The sequence below is a fragment of the Agrilus planipennis genome, unplaced genomic scaffold (assembly GCF_000699045.2).
Source record: "Agrilus planipennis isolate EAB-ADULT unplaced genomic scaffold, Apla_2.0 scaffold72, whole genome shotgun sequence".
Taxonomy (NCBI): domain Eukaryota; kingdom Metazoa; phylum Arthropoda; class Insecta; order Coleoptera; family Buprestidae; genus Agrilus; species Agrilus planipennis.
In genome coordinates, this window is record NW_020439081.1 from 339,507 (window position 1) to 352,843 (window position 13,337).

The window sequence follows — 13,337 nt, forward strand, 5'->3', positions numbered from 1 at the left end:
CCTGAAGAAGTCAATGTTTTGGTGAAACAATTGTTGTGAACAATTTATATAAACTTATTTGAAATTTTACTTTCGTTACCTTTAATTGATTATGGAGTTTCAACAAGTAGAGCCTTCTACCATTAATTAACCGAATGGTTTTATTTTTTAATTTTAATTTGAAAGTATTCTTGGTTATAATTTACTTCAATATTTGTAGGTCTCCTCAAATTTCGCAGGAAGAAAGTAATTTAAATTACATTGTATAACTTTTATTTGCCTAGCTCATTTTCTACTTTTTGATTTTATTCTACAATTTTTTAACCAGTTCCTTGTGTTTTTTGACACGAATAGGCACGTAATTGAATTTGGTAAACTCCAAAACTCCAAAAGTATTTACATTTTTCGCTAATGTCGTTGTGAGTGCCGAGATAGTGAACATTAATAGGATTAATAAAAAAAAGACTTGGTAAATTAAAAAAATTTTAAGTAGTAATGTAAATTACTTTTCATTACGCTGGACATTTTCTTCTTTCTTTAGACGTAGATACCTACCGGTAGTCTTTGTTTGTAAAATTTTAAATGGAAACGAATTGAACTCACTTTTCACATCAAAAGCTTTTGTTCTAGAGGCATAAATACCACAAGCTTTTCATCGAACTGTTTTAGACACTTGACGAAGTCAAAAATTGCCTAAGGACATTTTTTAAAAATAATAAATGTTGCTGCTTTTTCTTCTTGTCAGCTCGTACATTACTGAGCACGGGAGAAAGATTTTCTTAAAATGCCATCGCTAAATCACGTTCAAAAGCGTTTTATATTAAAACAATGCTTCGGTTTTCTAACTAATAAAAGGAAAGGAAGTCAAAAGAAAACTTGTGTCGTTTAAAATCTAAGGACAAGGTCGAAAGAGTTTAAAACTCGGTAATAATTTCTGGTTCTTTACATCATTCATTCATTGGAAATCATTTCATTTCGTATTGTGAAATGACGAATTGAAACTGTAAATAAAAGAACGAGAATGAAAAAGTCTTAAGACTGGTTGGACACGTGCGACCACTCCTTCCTATCCTGAGCTAATTTTCGCAGTTCCCTAAAACTAGAACATCCTACATCCTTAACTATTTGCGAACCTCTACCCCTTTTAATTCCCGTTTCTGCGTCTAATATGTCTCTGACTACACCTTCATGCTTGAGAAGGTGTCCTACTAATCTATCTCGCCTATTTCTTATTGACTTCCTAGATTCTCCGTTCTCCTATTCTTTCTAATATCTCTTTATTTCTAACCTGCTCTTTCCACAGTATCCTCATCATTCGCCTATATCAGCACATTTCGAACGCTTCTAACCTTTTTGTTCCGCCGCGTACCGTTCATATTTCGTACCCGTACAATGTCCCGCTCCAAACATAACCTTTTCGAACTTCTAAATTAATCGTTCGCAAGCATAGAAGTGACTTTTTTTTATTGAGGGCGACACGACCCAGCGCTATCCTCTGCTTTATATCCTTACTACTCCTTCTGTCCTGACTTATCTGACTTCCTACATACCTAAAATTAGCTGATTAAATCATAATCTTAATTATAATACCCACCTTTTAAAAATTCCTAGTCTGGAAATTGTTTATTGTTTACATAATCGTAGATGTTGTACAGGCATGCTTTCAAACTTTTTTCATTGAAGCATTTTACACAAATATTCTGAAATATATTAATAGTGGTAACAGATGTAATTTTTCATTCTATTTTCAAATGGCTCGTTGAGCGAGCGATGTAATCGTTGAAGTTATTACTTTTNACATACCTAAAATTAGCTGATTAAATCATAATCTTAATTATAATACCCACCTTTTAAAAAATCCTGGTCTGGAAATTGTTTATTGTTTACATAATTGTAGATGTTGTACAGGCATGCTTTCAAACTTTTTTCATTGAAGCATTTTACACAAATATTCTGAAATATATTAATAGTGGTAACAGATGTAATTTTTCATTCTATTTTCAAATGGCTCGTTGAGCGAGCGATGTAATCGTTGAAGTTATTACTTTTCCATTTTGAACATAATCCATACATCAATATCCATACATGGAGCTCTGGGAAGTTTAAGGTAAAACAGATAAACGCGTGCTACCAGTAATGTATTCTGATATAAATAGCAATTCGTTTCGATCGTTTAATAACAAGGAAGTGATATGTATCTACCCACCTGATTTAAAGGTACTTAATAAATTTATGAAAATATGTAAATCCGTTTTCTGATACGGTTGGCATTTATTTGCAGCCTTCGCTTTTCTGCCTACTTCTACACCTTCTTTTTACATTTCATATTAACGACAAACAAAATCATTAAAGTATGTAAACTGAATAGTTAGTCTTTTTATTCCTATATGTAAAAACGCAAAAGTCACAGAATTATAACTTTCTATGGTCACAGGTAAAGAATTAATTACTAATATTGTGCCGAATAGGGCTGCAAACTTTTCGATTCATTCTTAAATACTAATAAAATAATTCGAAGTGGTCTGTATTCTGTCGAAACTGTCAGACGCGGATCGCGATTTCGATATTTTTGGATCTCATCAGCGCGTCGCAGGCAGCTCCGACAGAACACACACCAACTTTTACCTGCTGTCTTAACAGCGCGTTTTAGAATATACCACAAATGACGCGGTAAACGCCATCTGTAGTACGATACTACATTTTAGGATTACGTATGCTCCAACAAGGTCCATTTAAATATATGGATATCTAGTTTCAGCAAGTAGATATCCATATATTTAAATGGACCTTGTTGGAGCATACGTAATCCTAAAATGTAGCACCGTACTACAGATGGCGTTTACCGCGCCATTGGTGGTATTTTCTATTCTTAAATACTGTATGGTATTATAACAAACTAGCGTTCTTGCTCCTGTTTTGGGTAATAAACGAGATTTATTTCTTTATTACTTAAATACCTAATAGTATGCGTGAGTCCGAGTTATTTGCACTTAATTACCAAGTATTTAACGAATGTCGTTTGTGCTTCGAGCTTAACAGATTTCCGTTATTTATCTCCCGTCATCAACCTTCAGGGCGCTTATTTTTAGAAAGGGCTCCGCATTCTTTATAAGACAAATTGACTATTTTTCTCTGCCTGTTGTGTCAGCACATCGCCGTGTACATGCATTGTGTTAAAAGAGAAAATAAAGTTGCCCCAATAAAATTAAAGTAGCTTTATGCATAAAATAAACAAAAAGTTGTTTGTTGACTTACTCATCTTTCAAAGTAGCCACTAAACTAACTCACAGTACTTTGTGCCTACTAAGCATAGGTACGTCTTATTTTTTTCTATATTGATACCATTAGATTCTGTATAAAACAATAAAAAATTTAAAAGTTAATCGCGGAAATGGGAGAATTTTTTAGAATTCAGCAAAACATACCCGAGATAAAAATGTTCAATCTCTCAGAGTCTCTTGAAAGCGAGACTCGAATCTCCGTCTCATNAGACTCGAGTCTCCGTCTCTCATCGAGTCTCTCTGGTGTCGCTGAGAGAGACTGTCAAAAAAACTGTTTAGCGTCTCTGAACGAGAGACTCGAGTCGCTCATAGAGAGATCCTCATTTTGCATCCAGTCTCTGAACGAGAGACTCGAATCTCTCAATAAGTGGTGTCTCGATAGACATAGTTAAAATTTTCTAAGTTCAACATATTTCAGTGATCCCAGTCTTTCTACGAGAAACTCGAGTCTCTCAATTTTTCAGTTTTATACATTCAGTCTCTCTTTGAGAGACTCGAATTTCTGAATTAACAATTTTATCGTTCGAGTCTCTCATACAGAGACTGTGAGAGATCCATAAAAACACCTAGGCAATAACTGAGAGACTGTCAAAGACTGTGAGAGACGCTATCAGAGACGCTGAAAGACTGTAGAGAGACTGAAAATTTTTGTCTAGGGATATATTCGCTCTACTAATCATGAAGTTGTGAGTTGAACATGATTTGAAAAGTAATAAATTATAAAGTAATGAACCCAAAATATGCCCATTTAAAAAAGAATTGCAAAATATATTTTAACTTTTTTGATGATGATACAAAATCTTTTTTTCAGTTGCTTCTTAGAAAACTTTGGTATTTTTATCATACGCTGTCAACATACGGAATAGTGATATAGCCTTTGTTTATCCTGAAGGTTGATTCTAAGTATTAGTTAAAGAATTTTTGAACTACCACTGCTTTCGAGGTCCTTCATCCTCATAAATCATACTGTATAAATGCATGGCTTGTATGATATCAGTAGTCAGTAATAAAAACGGGAATTTTTGATTTAAAGCATTGCCATCGCTTTGATAAAAAGTTAAAATGAAACAGATATTGATGCGTTTTGTCCAATATTCAATTGTTTTTTTGTAAGCATATTTCATGTTAAGGATACCTTTTCGGAGCATAGGGATGATAAAATGATTACGCACACGTTAACTGGACGAGCATGCTCATGTATGCATTTTTATGTAGTTGATCGCGTTATTATTGACAGTCAAATTCACTTTGCTCAAAGCAATAACTCTTTGATTTCTATGACCTATCGGTTATATATTTGATAGATTATCAACCACATCACCATAAATTTAATTTTTTTTGCAGTCTAAATTATTATTTAGCGTAGCTACCATATATTAGGCGCGGTGAAAAAAATTATATAGTTATCAGAAATAGGAGTACAAATAAGAGAGATTAATAGTTAGGGATGTGGGATTTTTCAGAAAATTTTCAAGGGGGTCTACAAATCATGAATAATAGATAAATGAATTGATCGAAATACGGAGTACATCTAGTCAAATATTTATCTAAACTACCACGTGTGGGTCGTGAATTTCAGAGTAAGATTCAGTAGGTCCTTTTCCTCTGATTTCACAACTATAAATCCAAAACAATCCTAAGGAAATGCAATTCGTATTTCACAATAGCTACTGCCAAGTGTATAAAAATCCAAGTAGTGGAGGGTCGGTTTTTAATATGAAAATTGTAGGACGTACTTAGTCGCTGAAAAGGACTAGGTAGATATTAAAAAAGCTGAGAAAGGAAAACGGAATTATTTAATCGCGATAAATAAAAAAATCGGTTGCTGTTCTATTTTCGGAGATTTTTCACAAAATTTCTTCAAAGGTAAATAAGGAAATTCAAAATCATTTACTTCTAATCCACTTGTTATCGGACGAAATAATTGAAGAGATTACAACTTAAAAATGAGAATTAAGATTCCTTTATAAACGAAAATAAAGTTTAGGTTCTTTAAAAGGATGTTAACGAACAAACTTTTTCATGTTTTAAGTGAAAATTGAGCTTTTTTACGATTTGTTTGTACAATACAGGAAAAGTTTTAAGGTAATGATTACCAATTAAGGAAACAACTCGACACAGACTATAAAAGAGAAATAGCGTTTTACCATGTGCTTCATACTCTGTTTTTACTGAAATCGTTTGTTACAATTACGTAAGTTGTTACATTAAATTATACTAAGACTAGAGTTTGGGGTTGAATAAAATAACCATCTCCTGAATAATCCATTTTGTAAGTACACCAATGTTATTCGCTTAACCTAAAAGAAAAACATGAGATGAACCAATTAGGTACACCCTTGTCTGATTTCAATGTTTTTAGAAGAAAGGGGGAGAGTTTTTTAGAATTTTTAGTTTACGTGTTTGTGACTACATCAGACAGAAAATTTTCAAAAGGTGATTTCAGCCAAAAAGGCTAACCACGAAGACATGTATACAGGGTGTTTCGGAAACAAGTAGCAAGCATGTAGATGGTGATAGAGAACTATAATCCAAAAATAATTAAATAACGTTTAGTGGTACGAACGTCTACCGTTTTCGAGAAAAACACATTTGAAAGTACAGTTAAGGATCAGTCCGGCTAGAGTTGCCACCCTTACTTTATTATAAAGTATTCTACTCTATTTCGACTGTGCGTACGTTATACTTTACAAGACACATAAAGTACGCAAAAATACTTTATTTAAGGCCTTAAGTAAACATCGTAATTTTGTAAGCGATTATTCGAAATTCAGAGTATTTTTACATCAATAATATTGCACAGAAAAATGGCAAGCCATATTTACGGAACAACCTGATTTCCCAAATCTGTTCAAAGTAGTGTCACTTTTGCTGTCCGTTCCGGCCACTTCAGCATTTACAGAAAGAGTATTCTCTGTTATGAACGCAAAGTGGCGGGACGACAGGAATAAAGCTTCATTAAAACTAATTAAAAATGAACTTTTAGTTTACTTAAATCTTTGTTTGCCATGTTTAGAGGCTATTAATGTATTTAAGAGCGACAGCAATTTGTTACTGGCTGCTAGGTGTAACAAAAAATATGTTTTTAAAAACAAAAAAATTAAATACTTTATTTTCATGTCGAGTAGTTTTTTTTTAACCTTTTAATCGAGAAATACTTTATGTAACCCTAAGTCCGGCCCTGATAGGATCACGCAGGGAAATACAATATATACATATACATCAACTGCAGAATCCGTGTTGTACTAGTAAATCTTTTATATTTTGTGTTCTTAATACCATTTCGAGGTGATCTATAAATAGCAGTGCATACTATCAGCGAAGAACAGAATGGTTATGTAATTAATTGTTATTGCAATGTGCATCCAAAGATTACTACGTGTAGTAACGTCGTAGTACATAAGCTGTTGATATTTACTTCATTAGTCGTTCTACAAACGTCACAGTGTACATTTTTCATCGATTTCTCCATACATTGTAAATTCACGCCCAGGGTCGGCTTTGGATTGCAACTTCGCCCGGTTTTCTTACAATTTCATTAGAAACATCCCGCTTGACTTTGTTTTATTCATTTTCTAATTTTATTTACATAATTTAAACAGGATTGTATTTTACATGTGTGCTAGCTTATTGATCGCCGGTATGTAAAAAAACAACATTTTTGGGGTTATAACGGCTCTGGTCTACCTTTCTTTTAAACAAAAGGAATTTACTGATTTAAATGCCGCATGGAATCGTCACATCACTTTCCTTTATTCTTCCGGCATTTTCTTTGCATTATTTGTCGTGGTAGGAATGTCACAGTGTGGCGCGTAAACCCAAAGCTTATTTCGGAATCCATTCAAGGAGCTGTTGGGTTGACATTCTCCAAACACAATTTGTCTTCCTTGATTTAATGGTTTAATACGTCTCACCATGAGTGGTAAACTTTTTATTGTTATATAAGTAATTTGAAGTACATTTTACAATTTATTATTATTTCTATGACACTGCCAGAAAACGCTAGTTTAACTTCTTCACTAAACAATTTTCCTGAAAATAGACTAGAAGATCTGCTTATGACACAGTGTTTTGTATACCTAGAGGAAGTAGAAAATTAAACTGAATTGTAAAGTTAGTACGGTTAGTTATTGTAGTGTTCGTTAATTTAGGTTACAAAATTAATGCTTAAGATTGTATATTATAATTTTAATGAGGCAAAAGCTGAATGCGGATCAAGTTAAATTTTAGGGCGTAAGGCATAAGGCATTGGAAAACTATAAATACGAGACTATACTTATATTTGAGTTATTTAGTTTCCCAAATTATGAAATTGCCGGTTTCGAATAATAAAAGATTTGGTTGAGACTTGTTTGTAAAATATTTCGTTGTTTTAGAGAGTACGATCACAAAAAATGCAGTCACCAGTACAGTGTTAAGTTGATATGTCACAACTGCACAAACTACCGAACAACTGCAAAGGTAAGAAATCACAAACTTTTTATCCTTAGTTCGTACCTATGTAATTTATTTTATAGCATTATTGATATATATTGTAAGAATGGAAAAAAAGGGCGGAAGAACTATTAGGGGAAGATCAATTTGCGTTTAGAAGAAATAGAGGAACGCGGGAGGCCATTCTATTCGTTTTTTTACATTATTTTACGTGTAGTAATAGAGAAAACGATATAAAAAGGAAAGAGTGCGTACATAGGATTTGTAGATTTAGGAACAGCTTTTGACAATGTTAAATGGGACAAGATGTTAAATATACTTAAAAATGTAGGAATGAGTTACAAAGACAGAAGAGTGATATTTAGTTTGTATAAAGAGCAATAGAGAAGTAAATATTAGGAAGGGAGACAGACAGGGATGCACACTGTCACCGCTACGTTTTAATCTATACATCGAAGACGCGGTCAACATCATTAAAAATTGTATAATTCGAAAAAGATGTTAAAGGTTTGGAGCGCGGTGCTGTACGGGTGCGAAACATGGGCGGTGGGCGTTGCGGAAAAGAAAAAGTTAGAAGCGTTCCACAGGTGGTGTTACAGGCGAATGATGAGGATACCGTCGATAGAGCAGGTTAGAAATGAAGAGATATTAGAAAATAAGAACTAGGCGAGATAGGTTACTATGACACCTTGTCAGGCATGAAGATCTAATTAGAGACATATTAGACGCAGAAACGGGAATTAAGAGGGGTAGAGATAGCCCTAGATTAGATTACTGTTCGAAAATAGTGGATGTATGAAAGGAAGTGGTTTGTTCTAGTTCAGCTCAGGATAGGAATTAGTGGAGGTGCGTGTCCAATCAGTATGGACTGATGACCTTATGATGATGATGATTGCGAGCAAACATTGATTTTCCTTCTTTAAAAGTAAAATATTGTCGATTAATTTCTGGGAACTGAATATAAGTATTAAATACGAAAACTTTAAAGTATTTTTTTTTCAAAATTTCAATTTTATCTGGAACTAACAATAAGTAAGTTTTGTTTTGCAATTTAACTCCATCATCGAGTTAATTTTAACTCAAAATGAAACCAACAACCTCTCTACACCTTTACACTTTTTAAGGTTCAGTGAGTAAGATTATGTATGCAGATGTATCCCCAAACAGTCAGCCTGTTCTAAATAGGTATCGTTCATCTCCTCCAAAGGTTTTCGCTGCTGTCAGGTAGATAAGTTATCGAATTACCAAAAGCGGCGTTATCTGATACTGAATTTAGGTATCATTTATATATCTGTTTTTTAGGAGTAAAGTTAAGTGAATGCTAACAAACCATTTGTCGGTGCTTTATTGTATTATAGAATGTTTGCTAAACTTATATATTTATAAATTCACTTAGATCAAAACAACAATTATGTAAACAAAAATATCTAGTAGAATATGTACTATTCTGATTATAAACTTTATGCGTTAAGAATAATAATGGTCAAACTTACGATTAGCGAAAATGAAAGAAATGATTATGATAGTATTAAATAGTAGTACATCGTCATCTGCAGGTATTTACTACTCGTCATCATCATAGGGTCGTCAGTCCTAAGACTGGTTGGACACGTACCTCTACTCTTTCCTATCCTGAGGTAATCTTCGCATTTTCCCAAAACTAGAACAACCCACATCCTTAACTATTTGCGTACAGTAATCTAATCTAAGTCTACCTCTACCCCTCCTAACTCCTGTTTCTGCCTCTAATATGTCTCTGACTAGACCTTCATGCCTAAGAAGGTGTCCTACCAACCTATCTCGCCTATTTTTTATTGACTTCCATAGAGTCCTCTGTTCTCCTATTCTTTCCAATACCTCTTCATTTCTAACCTTTTCTACCCACGATATCCTCATCATCCGCCTATAACACCACATTTCGAACGCTTCTAACCTTTTCTTTTCCGCCGCTCCCACTGTCCATGTTTCGCACCCGTACAACGCCGTGCTCCAAACATACACCTTTAACAACCTTTTTCGAATTTCTAAATTAACCGTTCGCGAGCATAGAAGTGACTTCTTTTTATTAAAGGCGACACGACCCTGCGCTATCCTCTGCTTTATATCCCTACTACTCCTTCCATCCTCACTTATCTGACTTCCTAGGTATCTAAAATCAGCCACTTCTTCTAATTTTTCGTCTCCTATCTTTATATTCGCTCTTTCCCTACTTTTTCTTCCCTTGCATATCAGTATTTTAGTTTTACTTTTATTTATTTTCATACAGTACTGATCTGTCAGTACCGCTTCCATTTTATTTAAAGCTATCTCTAGGTCCACCTTGCTAGATGCTAATATTTACTACTATTTGTAGTTTATTTCCTATAATGGTAAGAACAATAACATAATACAAATACAGGTATTGCGAAAAATAATGTTGGTTTGTTGAGACGTAGTCACAGAAAATGCTTAGCTTTATTTGAAGCAAAGCATTCCTATTTTTCTTGAATATTTGGTACGGTTAGAACACACGAAAACAGCCTTTTCAATAACTGCATTTAATATGGTTGATAGCCAGCGGTCACTTACAAAACTGCCAGAAAATTCTTTTTGCGGTCTATTATTAAAAATTAATGTAATAATTTAGTTCATCTACTGACAAAATCGCTATTTTCTGATCAGCCAATGATAATAGAACAAATAATTCCCTGGTTTTCTAAGCTACCTGCTGTAATCCCTTTTTCTAGTATAAAACTGCCAATTTAGATGGACTGCATTTAATTAGGATAATTAGTGTGTAGCTTACGTTTCATTTCATCATGAACCGCCACTGCTGAATGCTGTTCCAAGACCTAATGTATTAATATCAATTTTTCACACGTTTTCTGTAGCTACATATTTGATATATACAGATACGTTAGTAAAATTAAGAGAAACGGTAAGAGATAATCTCTTGGTCGCAAATAGAATTGTAAAATTTGGAGTTGTATCTGCGAAATCTGAAACATTTAATGATAAAAGTGACTTAATTTTTTCTGCTTACGTGCGCCTACAGAAGTTTCATATAATTGTTAAATTTCACATCTTCTAATTTACGAAATTCTAATATTTTTGTGAAAAAGAAAAAAATGATAACAAAGCAAAATAGAGTTTTTGAAAGATTTATAAAATAGATGAATTACCTTATGCATATTAAATTCCACTTTAATTCATTAAAAATAATGTTGTTAATTAATTGTCGACTGTCATCTAATCCAATTTAGCTACTGTGAAAGACTTTCTATTCAAAAACAACCAATTAGCACATATGTACTAATTTATCTTCTATTACCAAATCTAACATATTTATTAGTAGTACCACGCTATGCCTACACTTCTTTTATTTCGTGTGCCTTTTTATTGTGCATATTACAGAATGATCTTTATAAAATACGTAAAACATCTACCTGTTTTCACGCATGAATCGTTAACAATCATACTGTTTTTGAGTTTACTATTGTATTCAAAATATTGAACATGGAAATTTAAGTATAAATGTGTACAATAAGTACACAGGCAGGGACTTTTCTTTGTATGGGTTAAAAGTTGTTCAAATGATTGTAGATTCTATGTTTATTTCCTTCTTGTTGATTGACAGAAAAATCGCAAAAAAGTCGATTTAGGCAAAGTTCTAAATTTTGGTTTAGGAGTGGGCTATCACATAGACCAGAACTTTCAATGTAAAAACTTTGACCTATCCTGAATATTAACTCGCAGGTACGACCCTGTATAAATGCAGCTATAATTACTTTAATAACAAGCACCCGCTAAATACATTTGATTTGCATCTTTCGGACAGTTAAAAAATATGTTTGTTTATTATTTTAATTTTCATTATTATTGTACTTATAGTAATTGATACATATTTACATAAAATATACTTCTATTTAAATATTGGAAAGTATATTTATCAAGTTTTTTTAAACTGCATCGTTACAATTTATTTTATTTAACTTAAATATAATTTGAAAATGAAATATGACTTTTACGGTAAGAAATTATATTGTTTTCAATCAAAGGTAACTTTTATTATCTATTACGGAATATAGCGACTGTATGAACTTTAAAATTAAACTTACCACTGCATGGTACTAGGAAAACGAATAAGCCGATACGTTTTTGCGGGAAATTTTACTAAATGTTCCGTAAAACTTTTAGATAATTGCGTTATCGCAATAACTTCGTTAACGCGCGCGAAAATGAGTAGAGCGATATCGCCAATATTCAAGCGCGAGACGACTGGCAACTTTTCGGACTTATGCTGCTTGAAACTTACCGGAGTCATGCGCATCAATAAAACATGTAAACTTTTTCAACAGGCGCATCTACGATGGATGCTCTTCGACAAATTACATTTCAAAAATTACAAACTATTTCTTAATTTCTTGGTTACTGAAATATATGAATATATATATAGAAGAAAGTCAGAGTTATTAAATCACTATTCTTGAAAAAAATTGATAGAGTTGACCTGTGTTACATGAAAGTTAATAACATTAACTGATATTTATTGATTTGATTTTCAGACTTTTTTAAATTGAATTTTACAAAATGTTACCTACCTCTTGATGACCTATTGCCCTTAATAAATCAAATAATTAGGTGCCTATATAGAAACACATGCAACTGTAGTAAATATTTTATATACCTAAATGCATTCCAACTATAAGAGGTTGTCGTTTTCTGAGAAACATTGTCTAATGTTCAAAATCTGTGCATAAAACTTTAAACATTCTCATAATTGGTGAATATAGCCTGTAAAATTGATTGTAATAAAACTATAAAGTTGAAGTAATAAAACTTTTATGTATGATTTCCTCTTCTGGGGACCAGTTGTCTGGGCAATAGTTCGTGGTCACAAAAAATTGTAAACGTATCTTCCTAGAAAGATGTCTCTACAATCACTATAAAAGCATCATTTTTCTCATCATTTCTGTCATTCTTCCTTCATTTTTTCTTTAATTTGAATTTTTCTCGTTGTATTTTCTACATCCGCAAAAGCTAGGTTGAAAAGAGCCGTACTCAGAGGACATCCTTGTCTTACCCAGTTAATCGTGCTAATTTTTTCAGTAATTTTTTCATTGATTCTCACTTTAAATGATGTTGCTTCATATATTTCTTCGATTCTTTTCCTTCGTTCGTTCGCATTTATAATATTAGTTAGAATTTTGTGTTATTTCGCTGATCAAGATCATAATAACTCGAAATTAATTCGAAACTCTCCTGGGCTGCACATTTTAATTACATCCGTTGTCAACCCTACGTTGTAATTAGTTTAAGAAGAGTGTGCTCCGTACAAACAACGGGTGGAAATTAAGGCGCACAGAGAAACAGTTTCACATTTTTACGTATTAATTAGCTCCTTAAGTAATGCCTTTTGTCTTAGGATAATGAAGGATACATTTTTATTATCTCCGTTTTATGGCAAAATTATTAAAAATTTGCCGATTTTAATTCACGAGAGATTGTTATAAACTTTTGTATAAAACTATTACGCAGATATATAGAGGGTGGCCCAACAGTGCATTGAAGTACAATATAAAAATGCTTTCACGTATCTTTTTTTTGTTGAGAAAATGCTTTCCGCATGAACTTCTAAATTCTTTTCCGTATTGTCCTTGTAAA

The 13,337-nt window shown here is 32.9% G+C and overlaps 1 protein-coding gene across 1 annotated transcript in view; it reads right to left on the minus strand.

Annotated features, from left to right (window-relative positions):
* Positions 1-11,939, minus strand: part of LOC108733147 (lutropin-choriogonadotropic hormone receptor-like) — a 107,132-nt gene extending 95,193 nt beyond the window's left edge. The window contains exon 1 of the mRNA XM_018464207.1: positions 11,792-11,939. Coding sequence (XP_018319709.1) covers positions 11,792-11,799 — 8 coding nt within the window. The 5' untranslated portion in view covers positions 11,800-11,939. The remainder of the gene's footprint in view (positions 1-11,791) is intronic.
* Positions 11,940-13,337: the final 1,398 nt, after the last annotated feature.